This window comes from Centroberyx affinis, unplaced genomic scaffold (assembly GCF_046629955.1).
Source record: "Centroberyx affinis isolate AG114_WGS23_722 - 3 ecotype Tasmania unplaced genomic scaffold, CSIRO-AGI_Caff_v1 ptg001889l_1, whole genome shotgun sequence".
NCBI lineage: Eukaryota > Metazoa > Chordata > Actinopteri > Beryciformes > Berycidae > Centroberyx > Centroberyx affinis.
Window position 1 is genome coordinate 1 of NW_027280258.1, and position 20477 is coordinate 20477.

The 20477-nt window shown below is 39.7% G+C and overlaps 1 protein-coding gene across 1 annotated transcript in view; it reads left to right on the forward strand.

Moving 5' to 3' along the window:
* Positions 1–75: 75 nt before the first annotated feature.
* hlcs (holocarboxylase synthetase (biotin-(proprionyl-CoA-carboxylase (ATP-hydrolysing)) ligase)) overlaps positions 76–20477 on the forward strand; it is a gene marked incomplete at its 5' end in the record, with an annotated part of 42128 nt that continues 21726 nt past the window's right edge. Inside the window, 4 exons of the mRNA XM_071530161.1 lie at positions 76–238; positions 1179–2227; positions 2354–2533; positions 16921–17201. Of these exons, the coding sequence (XP_071386262.1) occupies positions 76–238; positions 1179–2227; positions 2354–2533; positions 16921–17201 (1673 nt within the window). The remainder of the gene's footprint in view (positions 239–1178; positions 2228–2353; positions 2534–16920; positions 17202–20477) is intronic.

Sequence of the window (20477 nt, forward strand, 5' to 3'; positions counted from 1 at the left end):
CTCTCACATCTATAAACTTTACATATACTGTTTAGTACAGAGTGTGTGCTAATGAGTCGTCTCTGCTGTGTTCAGGTGCTGAAGTGGTCTGACTACTGTCTTCCTCTGGCCTGTAGCCCTGGCCAGCCCTTCAGGGCGGTGGCTCAGGCCAGTGTGGATAACTTCAGTCGCCTGGGGGTGGCCTTTATTGAAGATCGGCTTCAACTGGACAATGGACTTATGCCTTCAAAGATAGTCCGTATGGCCTCAAATTAATTCTCATCACCATATAGCCTAGGGCTGGGCGATAGGGTTGAAATCAATATCACGATAATTGTAAGGATTTTTCTCGATATCAGTATATATCACGATATGGTTCATGTATGCAAAATCACGTTAAATAATCAAAGTAATGTTCATCTCATTGAACCGAATGGTAATGTTAGGTGTGATGTCAAACAAAACAGAAATATTCAAATAATATTTCTATCATACCTCATTTTATGAGTTTTTAAGTAAAATGTGCTTGTCATCATCAATTTAGACAGCAGACATGTGATATGATTCCACTGAAAGACGATAAACGATAATATTGAATTATCGCCCAGCCCTTATATAGCCTATTTATATTCAATTGTATTTTTATATCACTAATTTATACCACTTTTACATATGTCTTCATTTCTCAATTTGCATCAGGTCTGGCGCTTAATTGCTTGTTTTCCTTATTTCCCCATTTTAATTGTCAGGAATACACATGTACAAGAGAAAATTGATTTGAGACAAATAGCAGGCACATTTTGCCTCTCATTGATGGCTTAAAATTTTCAATTTTGTAACATTAATCTAGCCAAAGTAATCAATTTATTAACACGTGGGAGGGATCATTCAAAAGTGTAAACCAATGGGATTTCAGTTAGGAAGAGAAACACAATTATATTTGATGGGATGGACAGAGGGGCGAGAAAGTAATGAGATTTTGATATAATAATACAATCTGTCATTTTTCTTTGGCATAAATTGGCAAGTAGGTATGTGGTATGATGTTTAGAATGAGCTAAAAAGTCATTTTTAGGTCACTCTATGGGTCACATTGTTTCGTCTTTTTGATGTTTGTTCCATGCACCTGCAACAACACTGAATCATCAGAGTGCAATGACGTTCTTTTACATTTTTGTGCTTTTGTGACATTCCCTTAGCTGTCCTCCTCCAAGAATCTGCCCTCAAAGAGCTGCTGGAGAAGCAACATCCAGAGACCCCAAAGAATTTGACTTCCCTCCTGCTCAGCAGCACCCAGACTGAGATCGTTCTCTCTGAGCCTTCGTCTTCGCCTTGTCACTGGCCGGCTGACCTCCAGCACATACAGTGCCGTAAAGGCAGCCTTCTCCTCGCCCCGGAGGTCAGGAGGAGGTTAGAGGAGCGAAGAGGCTCAGAGCCCCTCCGCGGCACCCAGGATCTGGGACCAGTCGGTGACTTGGAGGAGCACTCCTTGGGGAACCATCACCACATGGAGGGCCATGGCCACCACCTCCATCTGTCCAGCTGCCATGAATGTTTGGAGCTGGAGAACAGCACCATCCTCTCGGTCAAATATGCCTCAGCTGAGAACATTCCTGACCTTCCCGACGATAATTCCACTGGCCTGGATAGCGGGGATGAGACTCTAGATGAATTTGAGGATGATGCCAAAGGGTTTCTCGGTCAAAGTGGTAGAGTTGACTGCAGTGGCAAACCGCCCAATGTGCTGGTGTACACGGGCGGTTGCCAGGAGCGTTTCCAAGCAATCCGTCAGCTGCTAACAGAGTGCATCAACATGGAGAACTATATAGTTTACCCCCTGCAGCCACAGCAGGCTCTGAGCGAGCCCTGGATGGACAACACCAGGCTCCTGGTGCTAGCAGAGGAAGAAGCCCTGACCCCCCAGCTTCAGACACAGTTCCTCACCTACTTGGGCCAGGGCGGCAGGGTCCTGGGCCTGGCCTCCACACTGTGCCCCGCGGGGCTATCTCTGGAGGTCAGGGAGAGCCGATGCAGGCAGGTCAGCAGGCTGTGTTTCACCAGGGAGGACAGCACAGAGCTGGAGCTGAGCGTGTTGGCCACAGGGAAGGTCTTCGTCAGGGACACCCGAGGAGGAGGGGAGGTGGAGCTGTGGGGGGAGCTGAAGGGGGAAGTGTCCCATCGGGAGAGGGATATGGTCGTCGTCAGGGTGACCCATGGAGAGGACGAAGGGGAAGCTGTCCTGTGTCAGGTAAAGACATGGGACATGATTGAGAGATGATTCTTCTAATATGACCACATGGATTTCCTTTAGAGTCCTGCCATATAAGTCAATGTTTCAAAGTCTGTGTCTTAGACATAATTTACCTACCTGCAGGTACATCTGGAAATGGTTCCCGACTCGCAGAACGTGACATCAGACGGTTTTGATGAACTGAAAGTTAGCAATGCACGGCGTTACGAGGTCTTGACAGAGATCCTTACCTCTCTGGGCCTTAGCTGTGAACTAAACCAGGCCCCAGCCCCCAGTCCAGTCTACCTACTATCCACCTCTCAGGTAAGGCCTACAGTACTCATCTGTCAATACTCAGCTTTGTTAGGCCAGAGAAATGAGAGAAGGAGGCAATGAAGATAAGTGAAACTAGCTGACTGCGAGTTACATTCTTCTCAGCATCTTGGCAAGTCATATAATAGATGTGATTTCTATGACTGTCATGGATCCAGACAACAGCTCTAATCTTTTAGCAACACCTTTTATTTTTTATAAGGGTTTGGAGCAGAAACATGTTAGGTTATTAGTTCACCGTCTTTCAAATCTAACCATAGGATGCTACTTTTAACTTGTGACTATACCTATCTCTTGAAGAACAAGGACACCTCATCAGACTGTCGACCAAATGTGCTTACAGTCCCCTAAATCTACAAAATCCATAACGCATGCACACTCAAGTACAGCTACTAGGCATGAGTGTCAAGCCAGCAGGAATAAAAAATAGGGTCACAACCTTCAAAATACAACTCTTATTGACAAACGTATTTCAACATTTTTATGCTTTTATTTTGAAGGCAAAATCCACTCTTGTTCTAGCTATCTTGACAGAACTTCAGTAGCCAGTCCCAAGGAGTTTCTCAACATAACACTACCCATAATACAATACAAACATCAAGTATATTGATTAAAGGTGACTCTAAAATAGAATTGAATAGAATAGAATAAAATGGCATCCAGAGATTGTACAATCCATTGTTATAGTTCTTTATTACCATCTTAACACAACATGATGATGAAAGTAATTCTCTACTCAAAGAGACATACACAAAAAATATCCTTTTCTATGCAGCTTTATGGGGAACCATTTCAGTGACTGTTTCAGTGACAACCAGCACCATCTGCAGGACAGTAGATTTTGCCACCGTAGGTTCAAGCACATGAAAGATAAACTATTCAAACAGGTCCATCTGCTGGCCTATAAAGCTTACTACCACAGGCAGTTCAGACATGCAGTTCAACATGGACTTCACCAAAATCCTACAGTCACTTAGCCACCAAACCAAGACCTACATGTTTGCCACCACTGCTGCCAAGGGCTGCCAAAAGAATGACAATTAAAATGCCAAGCAATAACACAACTGCATTGGATGACAGAAACAAAATGACAACAAAACACAACAAGGAGGACAACAGAAGAACAATAAGATTGCTTACATTTAGAATAACTGATGAAAGATAATGAAAAATTGAGTGAGGGATAAATGCAATTGGTTGCACAGTAGAAACAAGACCATGGAATCATGAGCTTCACTTGCAAGAATGCATTAGTCACAATCTAATTAGAAACTTGCCGCATGACATCTCAGGACAGCTTGTTGTATAGAGCAGTGATTCTCAACCTTTTTCATATCAAGGACCCTAATTTAGTCCACATTAGAGCCATGAACCCCCATTTGATAAATGAAAGATATGATTTTGTGCAGAATTCCTTGACTATCTGTAGAGATAACAGAGAAACTATGACCAAAACAGTCATTCATCTACATTCTCTAACTGTGTTCACTTCTTGTAAATGAAATAATGCTGAAGTTTAACAATTCATCAGTTTGCTGGGGACCCCCTGGAACCCCCTCAAGGACCCCTGGTGGTCCGCGGACCCCACATTGAGAACCACTGATATAGAGTAGCGTATAAATGCATATTAAATACATCAAATGTAAATCATGTTAAGTACTGTAAATGTATTCTTTGAATCAATTTTGGCTTCAGTTGTATTTAAATATATGGATTTACATTAAGTTTTTCAACAAATTTTTTCCTTTTCACTCAACCCACAGCTTTTGATCAGTTACAGTGTCCTTGTATGGACACACACGCACATTTAAATACTTTATTTGAACCACATAACAACACAGAATTCAAACATTTTAAGGTTGTACAGTTCTGGACACTTAAGGGTACAGGTGGCACCTCCAGCCGAGATGGATTAGTATCTTGCCAACAGCTTAGCTCTTGCTCCTGGAGGACCTGCAATCCTCAAGCCTCTGACAGCCAGCTTATGGACATGTCCAAGGCTACCAAAAATGAAAACCATGAACCTACACAGGAACCCAAATCAACATACAGTATATGTAAGGCTAATGGCCGATACAAAATGTTTGGGAAAAGGCCTGATATAGGTCAAGCAGGCTGCAGGCTATTTCCAGAATCAGGACTTCTCTTAGGCCTTTGTTTAGGAAAGCAAAATCAGGGATGAACATTGGAAACTACTATCATATGGAGTATCAAACCACAGCCATCACACAGGAGCGTTTATACCTTGTTACGGTACTTAACAGAACTTCTCTGACGTGTAGCAATTAAGTCAACAATACGGTCATATACCTTTTTACACATTAGGTCATATACCTTTTTACACATTACAGCCATTCACTATACGTGCGATTTAATTGTAATTCAGATTTTGGTTGTAAAGCAAAGAATGGGTGATTGTTTTCAGAAAACCATAGGGCTGGATTGTATTTAGTGGGTAACATCTGTCTCTATTATTCTCCACTAATATGCGCCTCTTGGTAACATTAATATTCATTTTCACTGTTATGCAGATGACACACAGACATACTGTATGTCAGTGATTCTCAACCTTTTTCATATCAAGGACCCCTAATTTAGTCCACATTAGAGCCACGGACCCCCATTTGATGAGATTTTGTCAAATCTGAGAATATTTTTATTGTTAGATATGATTTTGTCCAGAATTCCATGACTATCTGTATTGTAGGTAGAGAGATTACAGTGAAACTATGATCAGAATAGTCATTCTTCTACATCCTGTGATTGTGTTCACTTGATTTATCAATTTGTTGGGGACCCCTGGAACTCCCTCAAGGACCCCTGGTGGTCCCCGGACCCCACGTTGAGAACCACTGCTATAGCGCCTCCCAGAGGGAAGCTTGTCAAACTCATTAACACGAGGATATGAGGGATCGGCCAGAATTTGCTCAACTTTATCCCTGTTTCAGACCACATATATCTCTTACTCTTACTACATCTTTTATCTCTTACTGGCCATGCTCACGATCCTTGCCAGTTTGCTCCTATTCTTAACCCCAAGGTTGCCATACTAAGTTGAGATATTATAAGTCAAAACACTTTCAATGAGACTCCTATAAACCAACTCTAGAATGTTCCTGCTTACAGCAAAACTGTTTAACTTTCTCAAAAGATACAGACGCTGCATTGCCCTTTTAAAAATGTATTCTGTGTTTGCTGTAAGCTTAGAGTGTTATCCAAGAAAATACTAAGTATTTACCGACTGGCCGTTCATTTTAACTGGTTGTCTGGGGCCAGTTGCATAAAGATAGACCTAGCCTTAGACTTAAATGTGACCTTAAGTCAGACTTGCTATAGACACTTATATTTACCCGTTCCTACAACTTCTTGATTGTTGTAGATCTCTAATGTGTTGTTTCTGTCTCATTCTCTTCTTCAGGTCTTTCCAAAAAACAGAGATTTGCCATATTTTATGAAACAGCTTCAATATTTAAACTTCCCGCTCACAGTTAGGCTGACTTGTTGCCATAACAACAAAATTCTTAACTCAAGATTAGCCAGGGGGAAGGTGGCTATCTTTCCTACCTCAAAATAAGTCAGTCGTAATATTTAAGTAACAGACAGTCTTAGCTATAGTCCAACCTGAGAATCTAAGACCAGTCTAAGGCTTAGACTAGTCTTAAACTAGCTTTATGCAACTGGCCCCTGGGGTGGAGCAGGCTTACTGTTGCAGCTGATAACCAGCTGCTTTGGTGTTATTATTATTGATGACCAGTGCACCAGCTAGGCGCTGTGGGACTGTACAGCATCTGTACTCGGAATTTGATTTAGGCGAGGAGAGCTTGTGCTTGGTATTTTTCTTTGCTCTATGCACCGCCACCCCACTCCTTGTACGATGCACTCTTCCCAAAATACTTGTCCATTTCTCATCACATGGTATTTGCCTTTTTGTTGTGGTTACAGAAAAAATCTGAATTTGGTTTTTGATGTCTTCACTTCATCTATAGCATGCTATGGAAATATGGATTACTGTTTTTTTTTTCGATAAGTAAAAAAAAGAAGTTCTCAGAGCTTTTTTGGCAGCCCTTTTGAGTCCAATACTCTCCTCAAGATAAGATTAACTTTAATGATTTCTACAGGGAAACTGGGTGTTGTTAGCCTGCTGTGTAGTAGATGCTGTCGGTTGGGCAGTACTGACCTGCTGTCAGCTCACTGTGACAGCTGATCAAAGGCCGAGTCGCTACCTTCACATGTTTGGATTGGCCCTATACACATATAAACCCTCTCCTAGTCTGCTGCATATATTACACATACATTTGCATATATTAGGGATCCAAATTGTTTCCACATGTCCAAAACTATGCAGAGTATCTGTGCTGCAGCTCACACAATAAACAGTTCTACAAAAACATTATGACGCTAGGTGGGTGCACCTGTGTGTGTGTGTGTGTGTGTGTGTGTGTGAGCACATGTATTGCATGTGATTCTTATTCATACATATTTTGTATTTGAAACCTGCAACCCATTTCTATATGGAAGTTCTAAAGCAAAGCAAAAGACAGTAATATGCCATTAGTTTACTGTGAGTGTCAGATCCCAAACAGCAGCAGCCCCTAAAACAACTATCTCACGTTTCTTTTCTAAAGCTATGTTCAAACAGGCAGCTCAAATAAGATTTTTTTTTTTGTAACATCCAGTACGAGTCAGATATTTTTTCCTAAATCTGAACAGCAAAAAAACTCCACATGGAATCAGGTTTAAACCACATTCACGGACAAATGAAGAAGTTTCATGCCTCCAATCACTATACTGCGACTAGAAAATGCTGTTGTAGAAACGGCCAGAATAAGCAATGGCCAAACTTCAATGATACTAGCTGGTTGCTAGCAGTTGTTGAACAGAAAATGTACAGTACTGTGCAAAAGTCTTAGACACCCTAGATTTTTTATATAAATTTCTTAGAAGTCTTAGATGTTTATTTGTTTTCTGCATTAGTGTGTCAGTAGACTGCTGTTTATTGTACATTTTTGATATTCAGAAACTTTTCATTTCATTCGTTTTGAAAGCATCTTCGCTTTATGGATTTCTTTGACATATGCCTAAGACATTTGCACAATACTGTATGTGCATGACTGCATTGTTACTAGGACAACCATTGTCATAGTATGACAGAAAATGATTATACTGCCTAGACAACAAATCTGATAGTCAGATTTGAAAAAGAAATGGGATTTTCCTGGTGAATTTCCTGGTGTGAATGGAGTCTAATAGCCCTAGCTCTATAGCTCTATGTGGATGTGGGGAATTTACACTGGGACACAGACATCCTTTCCACCAGTCATTAATATGCATCTCATATCCAGATTGTGTCTAGATCTGGTTTAGCTGGATTACATTTACAGGTACCTGGCGTTAGAATGCCTCTCCGGAATACACACTGAAATCACATTTCTCTTTCCCTCCCCATAACACAGAATGCCGCACATGTCACTTCCCTCTCCCAGTATTTCCATCCTTTTATAATGAACAGTGCACATCTCGTCTCTACCAGTATCCTGACGATCCACTTTGGACAAGGATTCAGTATTTGTTGTTAATGTGGATCAGAGACGCATGCATTCACACCTAGTTCTCTGACCTCTGGAGCTGGTTTGGCTGATCAGGGGAGGGGGCGTGGGTGGGTGGGTGGGTGGGTGGCGGGGGGGGGGTCGGCCTCTGAGGAGTGGAAGTGGCATGACGCTGGACCACACAGTGAGGGAGTTTGGGTGGTAGTGGGTGGGACGTCTTCGCTGTAGCATTCACGCCCGATAGTAGAATCCTAAAGTCTTCCATATGAAGTCTACTCCCAGCTCACTTGACAATATTCCCACAAAGCCGCTCATGGAGGTCTTTGACAGCATTGGCCCCCGAATTATCAATAGCTCCAATAGTTCTTAAGAACCACTTCTTAAGAAACCCACCTTGGACCCCTCCGTACTAAACAACTATAGACCCATCCCAAAGTTGTCCAAGATTTTAGAAAAAGTGGTCTCAAATCAACTGCTATCTTACTTGAACAGTAATAATATATTTGAGGTGTTCCAATCCGGCTTTAGATCCTTTCACAGCACTGAAACTGCAGTTCTAAAGGTGCCAAATGTTCTTCTGCTTAATGCTGACGTAGGAAACTGTTCGATATTTGTCCTCCTGGATCTCAGTGCAGCTTTTGACACCGTGGACCACATGCACTTAATTTACTACTTCGGTGTCTGCGAGACTGGGTGTGTATAAGTGGGTCAGCACTAGACTGGTTCAGAGCTTATCTCCCAAACAGAACCTTCTAGCTCCTCATTCATACATTGTCGTGTTCCCTAAGCTTCTGTCCTGTGGCTTTCTGAAATCGGAAAAACCTGCATAGTGGCAGTGGCAGAGAAGCTCGGAAGGATTGTGCCGCATTGCTTTTGCTCTGTCTTAAGATATCAAGGGTGGTTTGATGATGGGTGTAGCATAGACCTACCGCTAGGGGGCATCAGAGTCCCAACCTGCTGTTGAGCGGGCTGCAGGACTGGCCTGAGCTGCAGCTTGTTTCTGGTTGGCAAGAAATTCATCTTCAGCAGCATGGAAGAATCCTTTGTTGATTTACAGCAAATATGGATTGAATAAAACAAAACCTGAGTAATGTTTCCACTCAGCTCTGCTCAGGTTCCCAAATCAGACCCTTCCACTGGCAAATAAAGACATCGTAACACCCCCCCACCTCCCGACCACATCCACCCCCACCCAGCAACTGTGACCAATGAAGTTATTGGCCCTATTTGGTCCCAGGTGGTGCTAGGGCTTTCCCTAACAATTCAAGACTGTATCAAATAGTTTTTATTATTATTTTATTGTTGTTGTCATTGTATATTTAGATTAGTCTGTGACCTTTGACCCTGCTGCCCCAGCCACTTTGTCCCAACAAACAGCAGGCTGACGGGAATGGGAGGCTGCAGGATTGTTTCCAGATTGTTGTGTAGGTGGAGGGGAGGGGGAGGTAGCGGCACACCTTGACTTGACTGGAGAAATGGAGTCTTTGCCTCCGTCCAGAAATAGTCTATTCTGATTTTTTTTTTTATTGGGCTTGTATTGGTTCTTTATAGTAGCCTCATATTCACTCCTAAGGTTTTATATTGTGTGTTTGGTTTTCAACAGGCCAGGTTTAATGTTGGGTTGTTTGTTTCCATCAGTGGTGGAAGAAGTACTCAGATCTTTTACTTAAGTAAAAGTAGAAATACCACAGTATAAAAATACTGTGGTATTGCATTCAAATTGTTACTTAAGTAAAAGTACAAAAGTATTAGCATCAAAATGTTCTTAAAGCAACAAAAGTAAAAGTACTCATTATGCAGAATTTCAGAATAATACAGTATATTATTGGATTATAATTATTGATGCATTCATGTGTAAGCATCACTTTAATGTTGCAGATGGAAAAGGTGGGGCTGATCTATAATCTAATCTATAATAATACATCACAATTTATTAGTTGATTATATTTTGTATTAATAATCTGAATCTGCAAAGTAACTAGTAACGTAAGTTATCAAATAAAGGTAGTGGAGTAAAAAGTATAATATTTCCCTCTGAAATGTAGTGGAGTGGAAGTATAAAGTAGCATAAAATGGTAATACTCAAGTAAAGTACAAGTACCTCAAAATTGTACTTAAGTACAGTATTCAAGTAAATGTACTTAGTTACTTTCCACCTCTGGTTTCCATGAGTACTTGGTCAACGGTCACTGTTACTCACTGTCTTATGGTATGTAGGCAGCTCTTTACCATACTCATTTCAATATGGAATTTTCATTGCATTCATTCAATGCATTCTCATTCAAATGCAGATGTTCTCTCTGCAACATCATCAAGAATTTTTTTCTTTAAAGTGACCTGCCTGGTAAAATAAAGGTTTAAAAAAAAAAAGACTAAAAAACAGCCCTAGCAATATGCTCGGTGCTCTCGTTTGGCCAGATTCGCGAGGTGTTGGGTTTTGGAAAAATTCGGAATAGCAGCAACGAGGAGAAATAATGAAATATGTTAATTAGAAAGCAACTCACTGCAACTAGGAAACAGCGTGGATAGCTGTCTGAATTTATTTGATAATGATATATGCTCAGTAAGTCATTCCTGGGTTACTTTTAAGTCTACGTAAGGTGGAGAAGTATTTGCCTACTAAACCATTTTCAAATTCAGAACACTGAAAGGCCTATTGATCGGCAATATGGAGACAAGTCCACTGTGTGTCATTTCCCATGATCCCTTTCTCTGCCCTGTGTGACATTGGCTGGCTCCTCAGAGGTCCTCTTGGCTAATTTATTATGGGAGTGCCGAATATTTACCCCGCAGTTCCTCCTTCAGTATGCCTGCTGCTCTCCACATGTAACCGCAGAAATATATAGACGCTCTGTAAAGCCCACAGACTAGATGGAAAAGCTGCTATTTATTCACCTCCCTCCACTGCATGCTAGGGTGTAGGATTTTCAAAAAAAAAATCTGTGTATTCCCTAAAATACACACCTCTCTCTAAAGACATGACACTTGCATCAGTTGGATTTTCCCTTCTCTAAATCCTAGATGTTGTGTTTTTTTTTGTTTTCAGAGATGTCAGTTTGGTTAACACCGGGCAGGGACCTCCTTCTCTAATCTGATTGCCATAAAGCCGATAATCAGCATGCAAATAGAGCAATCTAATTGATTAACTATCACTTTATCCCTAAATATGGATTTAGGCCTGTTGGCCCTGATCCTTGCCCCCTGCCCTCTTCAAGGTGCTAATCACATGATTTACATTGCAGATAGGGGTGAATGAGGGTTTGTTATTGCCATGTTCTTGATATAATTTGGATGGCTGGATGGATTTTCAACTACATAATAATATTATTATTAATAATAATAATAATCATAATAATAATAATGATAACGTAACATTATTTTAAACACTTCGTGTATTTACATTATTATTAAAAAAAAAAAATTAAGACCTGTAAACACATAGTTGCATCTTGACAACATGGTGCTCAAAATGCTCAAAATTTAAACCTTTTTTGCACGCAATGTTGAATTACAATTTCATTTTAAATGGAACTATTGTTGCTCTACAAAAAACACTATTTCTAAAAATAATATAAGTTATAAATGTGTGTAAAAATACACTGCCCATCAAAAGTTTGGACCCACCTGATTGAATGTACTGTGTTTTTCATCATCTTAAAGCCATTTTGATCTAAAGGCTTATGCTTTAAATGCTTGAATTTTGTTTCTTAGACAAATAGAAATAGTGAAGTCGATGCCTATGTATGAATTTCTTTCCAAAGCCTTTGCCTTTCCATCAAGGCAAAGGGCGGCTACTTTAAAGCATCTAAAATATGAGATAGTTTTGATTTGTTCAACACCTTTTTGGTCACCGCATAATTCCATTTGTGTTATTTCATAGTTTTGATGTCTTTACTACTACTCTAAAAAGATGAAATTAGTAAAAATAAAGAAAAATGTGGGGTGTCCAAACTTTTGACGGGTGGTGTATACCCACCCAAATATTTCATATTTCATAGACTTCATATATATATATATGTTGCAGTTAATATTTTCCATCCAAAATTGTTCTAAAAATTAAGATAATCTCCAACAAGGCTGACATCAAAAAGGCTAAAGAAAACGAGGCAGGAAACGTCATTATCCTGCCTTTGTTAATTGTTTTTTTAATTGATATCTCACTCTTATTTACTACTTGTTAGTCCGCAAGGCAACTGATCATGGCATCGAGCCTCCCTATGGTCAGTCCGGCTAAAGGGCCCTTAGCGGGGCATGAAAACCTTCTCCACTACATAACAGACTACCTAATTTATTCAGTGTGGTTCTGATCAGTAGGGCTGACTTCCATCACTGCCAAGGGACCTGCAGAGTGGGTGTTCCTGCTCATTGCCATGAGGCGGCAAATCATCTTTTTCCTCTGTTTTTTTTGTTGTTTTTTTTAAAGAAGTGGGTCGTTGAATGGATTCAAAAGCCATAGCAGAGGACTGGGATGGATTTGCCAAAGTTCTTTTTTTTTCTCTCTGTGGAATCCATTCAGAAAAGTGCTTGTCCGACGTTAAGGTTTTACCAAAGCTTAAAAACTTTATTATTCCCCTTCAGGAAAACTTGTGAGTCGCTCAGTGAGGCTTGTTGAAGTGTCCTTGTCAATTGATAGAAGTCGTTGGTAACACTTTACAATAAGGGTACATTAATTAAGGGTTAGTTAATGCTTAACTAACCCTTAATTAACAGTTAACTAATGTGTCTGGTGATAATTTACTAATGGTGTTGATGTTAACTAAGCCAGTGGTTCTCAAACTTTCACGTCAAGGACCCCTAAACTGACACAAATTAGACCACAGAACCCCATTTGATACGATTTTGTCCCAGGGTCCTCCATCTGATGCTTATTAAGCATTAACTAACCCTTAACTTAGTGACCCTTACTGTAAAGTGTTACCGTGTTACCTAATTATTTTGATTTTTAATTTATTAGACAATAATGAGTAGGAGAGAGACAAGAATAATGACAGAGAGAGGGGATGGCTTTCAATAAAGATGAATTTTCTCCTCACTCACTCACAGTATACACCTTATAACACAGCATAAACCTTAGTACACAGCAAAAAAAAAACAGTACACAGCATAAACTTGAGTGTTCTGAGAAACCAGGGCAATTTAACCTTCTCTATTATTAGTTAATGCTTATTAAGCATTAACTAACCCTTAACTTAGTGACCCTTATTGTAAAGTGTTACCAAGTCATTCTCCTCAGAAATGGCCAACCCTTAAGTCCAACTGTGTCCTTAAAGAATGGATGAATTGTTTCACCCTCAGCCAGCCCATTGGCTTTTTATTACCATAGCAGCAAATAGTAATAGGATACAGCAGGGAGAAAATGGACAGATATATAAACATAATAATCCAATATAAATAAGAACATAGGGGTTTTGAAACATATCGGTGCTGTCCAGTGGATTTGATTTGATTTGATTTGGATCTCTTTTAGCCCATTGGCTAATCTTCCAAGAGTCCACATTAAAAACATTTAAGCATACAATAATTCATAATAATACAACACATAATTGTTGACACACACATATCATATACATACATGCATACATACACACATATAACCTACATACATTGGCACATATCCTGTATGGACCTACATACACATATTCATCTACATGTGTTCACATATAATACCAATACTCTACAAACATACTGACAGTTACGACATTTTCACATGACAACAGCTATATTCAGCCAACAATTTCAACATATATTAAGTAGAGTGTATGGATGGGAATTATGGGGAAGTGTATGGATTACAGCATTGTTAGGGTGTGCAAAGTAACAGCCATGGGACTTATTGAGTCAAAGAAGAAACAAGTGCAGAATGTTTATGAAAAATATGTGAAAAATATACCATATGAATATGTTCAATATTGTGTGTTATTATTATGTGTTTTGGAAGTTTTTACACAGATTACACAGATTTTATCTTATTTTTTCAATCAAGATATTTAGTGGATGAGGTTATTTAGTTTGGATGGCTTCACTTGGAGCTGCCTTTACATAAGTTGCATTTTTTTTTTTTCACAACTTTGTTTATTGGAATTATTAGAAAATACAAAATGTGCAGTAGGTCATACAAAAATATAAATAGTATATAAGGCAGGTATGCATAGACTTACAACATCCATACACACCCACAGGCACTTGCATGCATAGTTGCATACCTACCTGAGAATATTATATATACATGCTCAACATATGTACATATATGTACCCAAATTTTATGTTTATAGAACAAACACAACAACTGAAACACAACATATAGCCTGGACGCCTAGTCAATTAGAGAAACACAGTTTGTATACTCATGATAAATAAATAAACAATATTATATAAACATAAGTTGCATTTAACACAGTACTTCTCAGCGTATATGTAAGACTTCCAAAGATGTTTCACACTGGCACCAATACAGTAGTACATGACTCGCTCAGACAATCCTTTGACCAGTTTTGACTGATCCAGACTGAGTTTAGGAACCATCTGTGCAATGTTCATAAAGTATCATATTCTCTACATATCATATCCAGTCATGTGTGTTTGTGAGGAGGGGATGACGTTAACAGCGGCATGTTTTGTGTCTGTTATAATGCAAAGACACAGGAGAGAAAGTGTCTGGCTGTGTGACCCTTTCTGATTAATGGGAAGTGACTGGAACAGAATAGACTGGGACTGCCGCCTAATTACACCATGTCATTGATTAGCCACAGACACTGATTAACTCATCCTGGACAGTTATTTAAAAGAGAAAATCCACCCTAAAACTCAATTGACACATATTCCATTATAACTATTATCTTGGGACAGTTACATTTTGGCTTCTGAGTATGGAAAAGTTTCTCCTAAAGCTTTGAACAAGAGGACAAAGTCAAATTTGCCCAAAATATATACACAGTCAAACACATCAGCTCACTGCAGCTTCATATTGTTGGTTATTTACACTCCATGCCAGATGGGGCGCATTAAGATTAAAGGATAATTTCGGCCATGGTAATTGTTAAGACCGTTTCCAGAGTACCGTCTCTCCCTTATGAAATTCTAAATTTTGAAACCGGTCTTGACCGGTTAAAAGTGATCGTGCGTCCTAATGTCGAAGAATACAAGCTGCTCACCTTATTCTAATCCATTTCACAGGAACTACTTTCAGTCAGAAAAACTCTGAAATGAGGCAGCATGCAGCCACTGGGCGATATGGTTGAAATCAATATCACGATAATCATAAGGATTTTTCTCGATATCAATATATATCACGATATGGTTCATGTATGCGAAATCACGTTAAATAATCAAATTAATGTTCATCTCATTGAACCGAATGGTAATGTTAGGTGTGATGTCAAACAAAAAAGAAATATTCACATAATATTCCTACCATACCTCATTTTATGAGAGTTTTTAAGTAAAATTTGCTTGTCATCATCATTTTAGACAGCAGAAATGTGTGTCATGATATTAAAATATCTTCATATCATCACAATATGATTCCACTGAAAGACGATAAACGATAATATTGGATTATCGCCCAGCCCTACTTCTGAATGCACACATTCATTCCAAAACTTTGAAATGTAGTAGGATAGGAACGACTTGTCATTCACAAAAGGATGTATTTTTTTTAGTTATAGTTATAGTTTTTAGTTTTATTAGGCGAGGCCTAACAAAAAGTTAGTAGACACACAGGATTCTGTTACAACGCTTAGTTTGCCATCTTAGAAATTTGGTTTTGATATCGATGAAGTAAATGGTGTCTACAAGTAGGGTAATAAGTCACATGATCACAGTTTCTCTGATAGTAGCATGTAAAGTTGCACAGGAATTGTTAGAAGGGAGAGAGGGTACGCTGAATGGGCTTCACATTCACTGTGGCCAAAATGATCCTTTTAACCGGAAATAGTGGTGACATACGCAACATCAGTAATGGCTTCAGTGAAAGAGGGACAAAAGCGGCTAAGGGAATGCCAGCAAGCCTGAACACTGCGGAGTCCAAAGTCAATGTGGCATTTCATTTTTTCCACAAATCTGTCTATTTGTTCATATGAACCCGCCAAACATTGTTTCTGCAGCAAGTATGCAGTAGCCTTAAGATTTCCTTTCTGAAGCCATCAAGAGACAAATCCTGGAACTTCTCAACTAACAGTGAATGAGTCACATTTTACAGGGGTCATTTTTACAGGGATATGGGCATGTTTACTGATTCATGACTGTTAGTGCCAGAATTAAATAAATCTTACTTGGGTATGAATGAGTCCACAGTTCCTTTTGAGTTCATTTCTCTGTGGTTAATGTTGATTGATCTGTCTTGGTTGATCAGGGGTAGGCGTTAATTCTGGGAAAATATGTCACAAACTTTTCTGAACACAGGGATCATTTTTAATTTAGCTAAATAGAAATGTCAAAGCATGTAGCTTTTAAAATGCTTTTTGAAATGTAACTTTTTTTAACAAAAATTTCTAAAAATGTGTTTTTGCTTTGTCGTTATGGGATATTGTGTGTACGTTGATGCCAAAAAATCGATTTCAGTCTATTTTAAATTAAGTTTATAACGCAACAAATTGTGGAAAAAGTGAAGTGGTCTGAATACATTCCGAAGCCACTGTATTTCAACAATTCCTCCATGCACATAGTGCTTGAAGCAGAGTATAAATTGAGGAGGAATCTTTACTTCCTCTGTAGGATTTTATTGTACATAAATAAACACGTCTGGTCTGATCAGGTGTGGCATATATAATTTGTCAGACCCATAGAGTCTATTGATGGTGCTATTGCCTCCTTGTCTCCTCTATCTCCCCACAGGAGGGCAAGGCCAGCTTCCTGAAGTGGCTGCACACCCGGGCAGACCAAGAGGGCCTTGTCAAGTTGTCCAAGGCCTCCCTCAGACTGGTGTCCAGCGCTGAGCTCCAGGATGGGCCTCCGCTGCCTGACGGGTCCCTGGCCCTGGTTACCGACTCTCTCGAGTCCCAGAGCTGGGACCAATTCAGCATGGAGACCTACAGCAAAAACCTGAAGACCAGCCTACTGGGGCATACCCTGCTCTACGCTGAGGTCACTACCACCACCATGGACCTACTGGAAGGGTAAGTACACTAGCCTCTCAGCTTTTGGAATATTGAATTCTGGACTAAGAATGAAGCAAGTGTGTGTTGGTAGGTGGATGGATGGAGGTCTTTCTTTTTCAGCATTTATCTTTGTCACATCTTCTTGAAACTTCTAAACCCCAATCTCTGAACCCATTGTCTATCGGTCTGACGACGATTAGACTCTATATTTCTATATCTATATCTATATATTTACTCTAAATCTATATCTATATATTTCGGGGTTTCCGGTGTAGCCAGCGGACATCCGGAAGACTTCCTCTTCCGTGTGCCATTCATTTTGTTTGTGTATTGTGTGGAGAACCGTTTGACTCTCGCGTCTCAAGTTGCTAATCGGACTGTAAACAATGACCGGCACACAGAAGAGGAAGTCTTGGCCCGGATGTCCGCTGGCTACACCGGAAACCCTGAAATATTGGCCGTCGCCCCCAGAGTCTAATCGACGTCAGACCGATAGACGATGGGTTCCGAGATTGTCTAAACCCTAACCCTAACCGTTGCCTGAGTTGAAATACTGAGAGATCCCCACCCCTCCCAACCAAACAGAGCTGTCTCGATCAGTAGGTCAAGACAGGAGGAAGAGCGGCTCAAACGGCCTCCAAACGGCACTGTCCTACATTTACATTTACTCGCATCTTGAGTTTGAACGCGACCCATTCAAAACCATCGGAGGAAATCTTGACCGCGTACCAGCCGATCAAAGACGGATTGTTTTACGCAATGGCTTCCTCCTTGCGTAAAACAAGCATGTGAAAAGCATATGCTCAAAAGTTCAATTTTGTTCTTAAAAATCAACTTACTACCCTACTCCACCGCACTGTTCTCCATGACCATGTGGCCTTTAGCATGGAAAGACCAAATTTAAAAATATGTGTGATACAGGGATCAAACAAACGCCAAATTTCATGTTTCTGCGATGTACCGGCTCATGACAATTTGCGCCACGGCAGAAGAACAATAACAATAAACCAGCACAAAAACAATAGGGTTTGAACCCCTAATAAAAAAAATAAAAATAAACAGAAAAAAGCAATTAACAAGAACAGAAACAGGCATAAAAGGGTCAAACTACATGCAAGATACAGTTAAAAGAGAAACCACTGAAATATTAATACAGAATAAATAGATCATTTGAGAAAAAAGAAGGTTATTATTAGAAGTTTTCCTACAGGTTTAAGAAGGTTATATGACACACCACTACTATTAGCGGCATGTAATATAGCCTGTGCTTGTGTTGGCCTGTTTCACATTATTCATCAACATTTTTTTTTCATTTTAGCTTAATAACGCCGTTTAGATAATAGTGCAAACAAAGAGTAAATTACAAACTGATTAATTGACGGGAGATAGCGACGTCTGACGTCGTCAAGGCAACGTGTGATGTCACAAAGTACTCAGATGATGTAAACTGGACAAGCACAGGAGGACACCACAGTTTTATGCAAATGTGTTTACCCAGCAGTTTGGATCATCACAAAGAAGAGAGCGATATGTTTCCATTTAGGCTGTATTTGACAGTGAGGCATTGATTTTTATGAACTCACTTTTCTAATGTATATCAGCAGTTCTTTGACATCATGGTAACCATATGAGTTCAAAACCACGGTGGTGAAATATTGCTTTTGTGAGCGGCATATAAGGCAAACACCTGCCTGCCTTAGTGGTATTACTGTTACTATTGCGGAAGCCCATTTGTAAACGAAGGTAGCTGTGGGCCCAGTGTCTCCGGCAGTGCCCTGCAGTCCAGGTAGACAGTGTTTGGACTTCTTGGTCTGCGCTTTTCCCCCTTCATTATGTCATCTGGCTCACTAAATATAACTCAGCTCCAATACCTGAAAGAATTTCAATGCAGTTTTGACCAATATAGCCCCTCTGTTTAAAGGAGACATCTCCATAAGGTCATTACGACAATCTGAAGGAAAACAGAGATGTAGAAATTGATTCTAGAAGGAATTTTGAATGAAGACTGACACATGATGACATCGCCTATTGATTATGAGGCAATGAATCTCTTCTGTAGCCGACAGATGAAAACGAAGTTGACACCAACTTGGTGAAGGTACAATGACAGGAGATGAAAAGGAAGCAATAGGGCAAAAAAAAAATCCTGCGTTGAATTGAGCATTTGGCAATTGAAGTGTGTGTGTGTGTGTGTGTGTGCGTGTGTGTGTGTGTGCGTGTGTGTGTTCTGGGGTGGGAGGGTAGCTGGGCTGGAACTAATTTAATGGCTGAGTGACCTCACTGCAGCAAAGGCAAGTTGCACCTAATAGACGTCTTTGTCTGCATCCACACATGTGAGTGGAAGTGGCCGGTGAGCAGGCAGATCCAGCAGCAGGTGGGAGCGATTAAAACTGTCATAAAGTTTGAAAAATGGATTGTGGAGCGGTGCTGAGTTGATTGGAACAGACAGTGTTGTCATTAAGGTTGTATAGGAACCAAAGCGGGGTGAACGGCTGGGCCATGCAGAGGGAAAAAATGTTTCTCCAGTTTGATTTCACCATTAATATTTGAATTTCCAGATGTCCCCCTGTAACAAGCTTGATTAAATGGTATTAAGGAAAGCCTCTTCTTTGTTTTATTTCCTTAAGCATTGGTGTTTATTGTCAGTGTGATGCATAATGTTTTCATAGAAGAAGAAAATGTGTTGGTACAATACGTGCTATTAAGCTGCTTCAGAAGGAGGCTAGTGTGAGCTGAATGGATTGAATGTTTTATGGATTCTCTAGATGTAATTCAGTGTGGCAGGAGAATTAACCAAATACTATCAAATAAGTAGATTTCATTTCAGATAAGTAGTGTCATTTCTTAAAGTTAAAGATTCAATACTTTATTGCCATATCAACAGAGTTGATTGGAATTTGTCTTAGTGAGCTCCACTTAGTGAGAACCACTCACAAAAAAAACACGTAATACATTTAAAAAAAAAAGAAAGTATAAAACCGATAGATAACATCCAAGCCATAAAATAATCATAAAAGCATTAAACAAATGGCTAGAATAAAATAAACTCCAACACTTAAGAACACCATGGGTAAAACACCAGCACCTGTTTTGAGGATAAAACTTAAAGTTTTAGTCACAATTGTGTATTAATTCTAATTTTGTTGTAAGTTGTATTCAGTATCTATTCCCCAGCATTTGTCTGAGGTAAAACTGAATAATATTTTAGCCTTACTTTGTTAATTTTTTTAGATATTGTTTTTTATTTATTGTCATTGTAAATTATGAGAGAAGTATAATCAAAATTATGAGTTT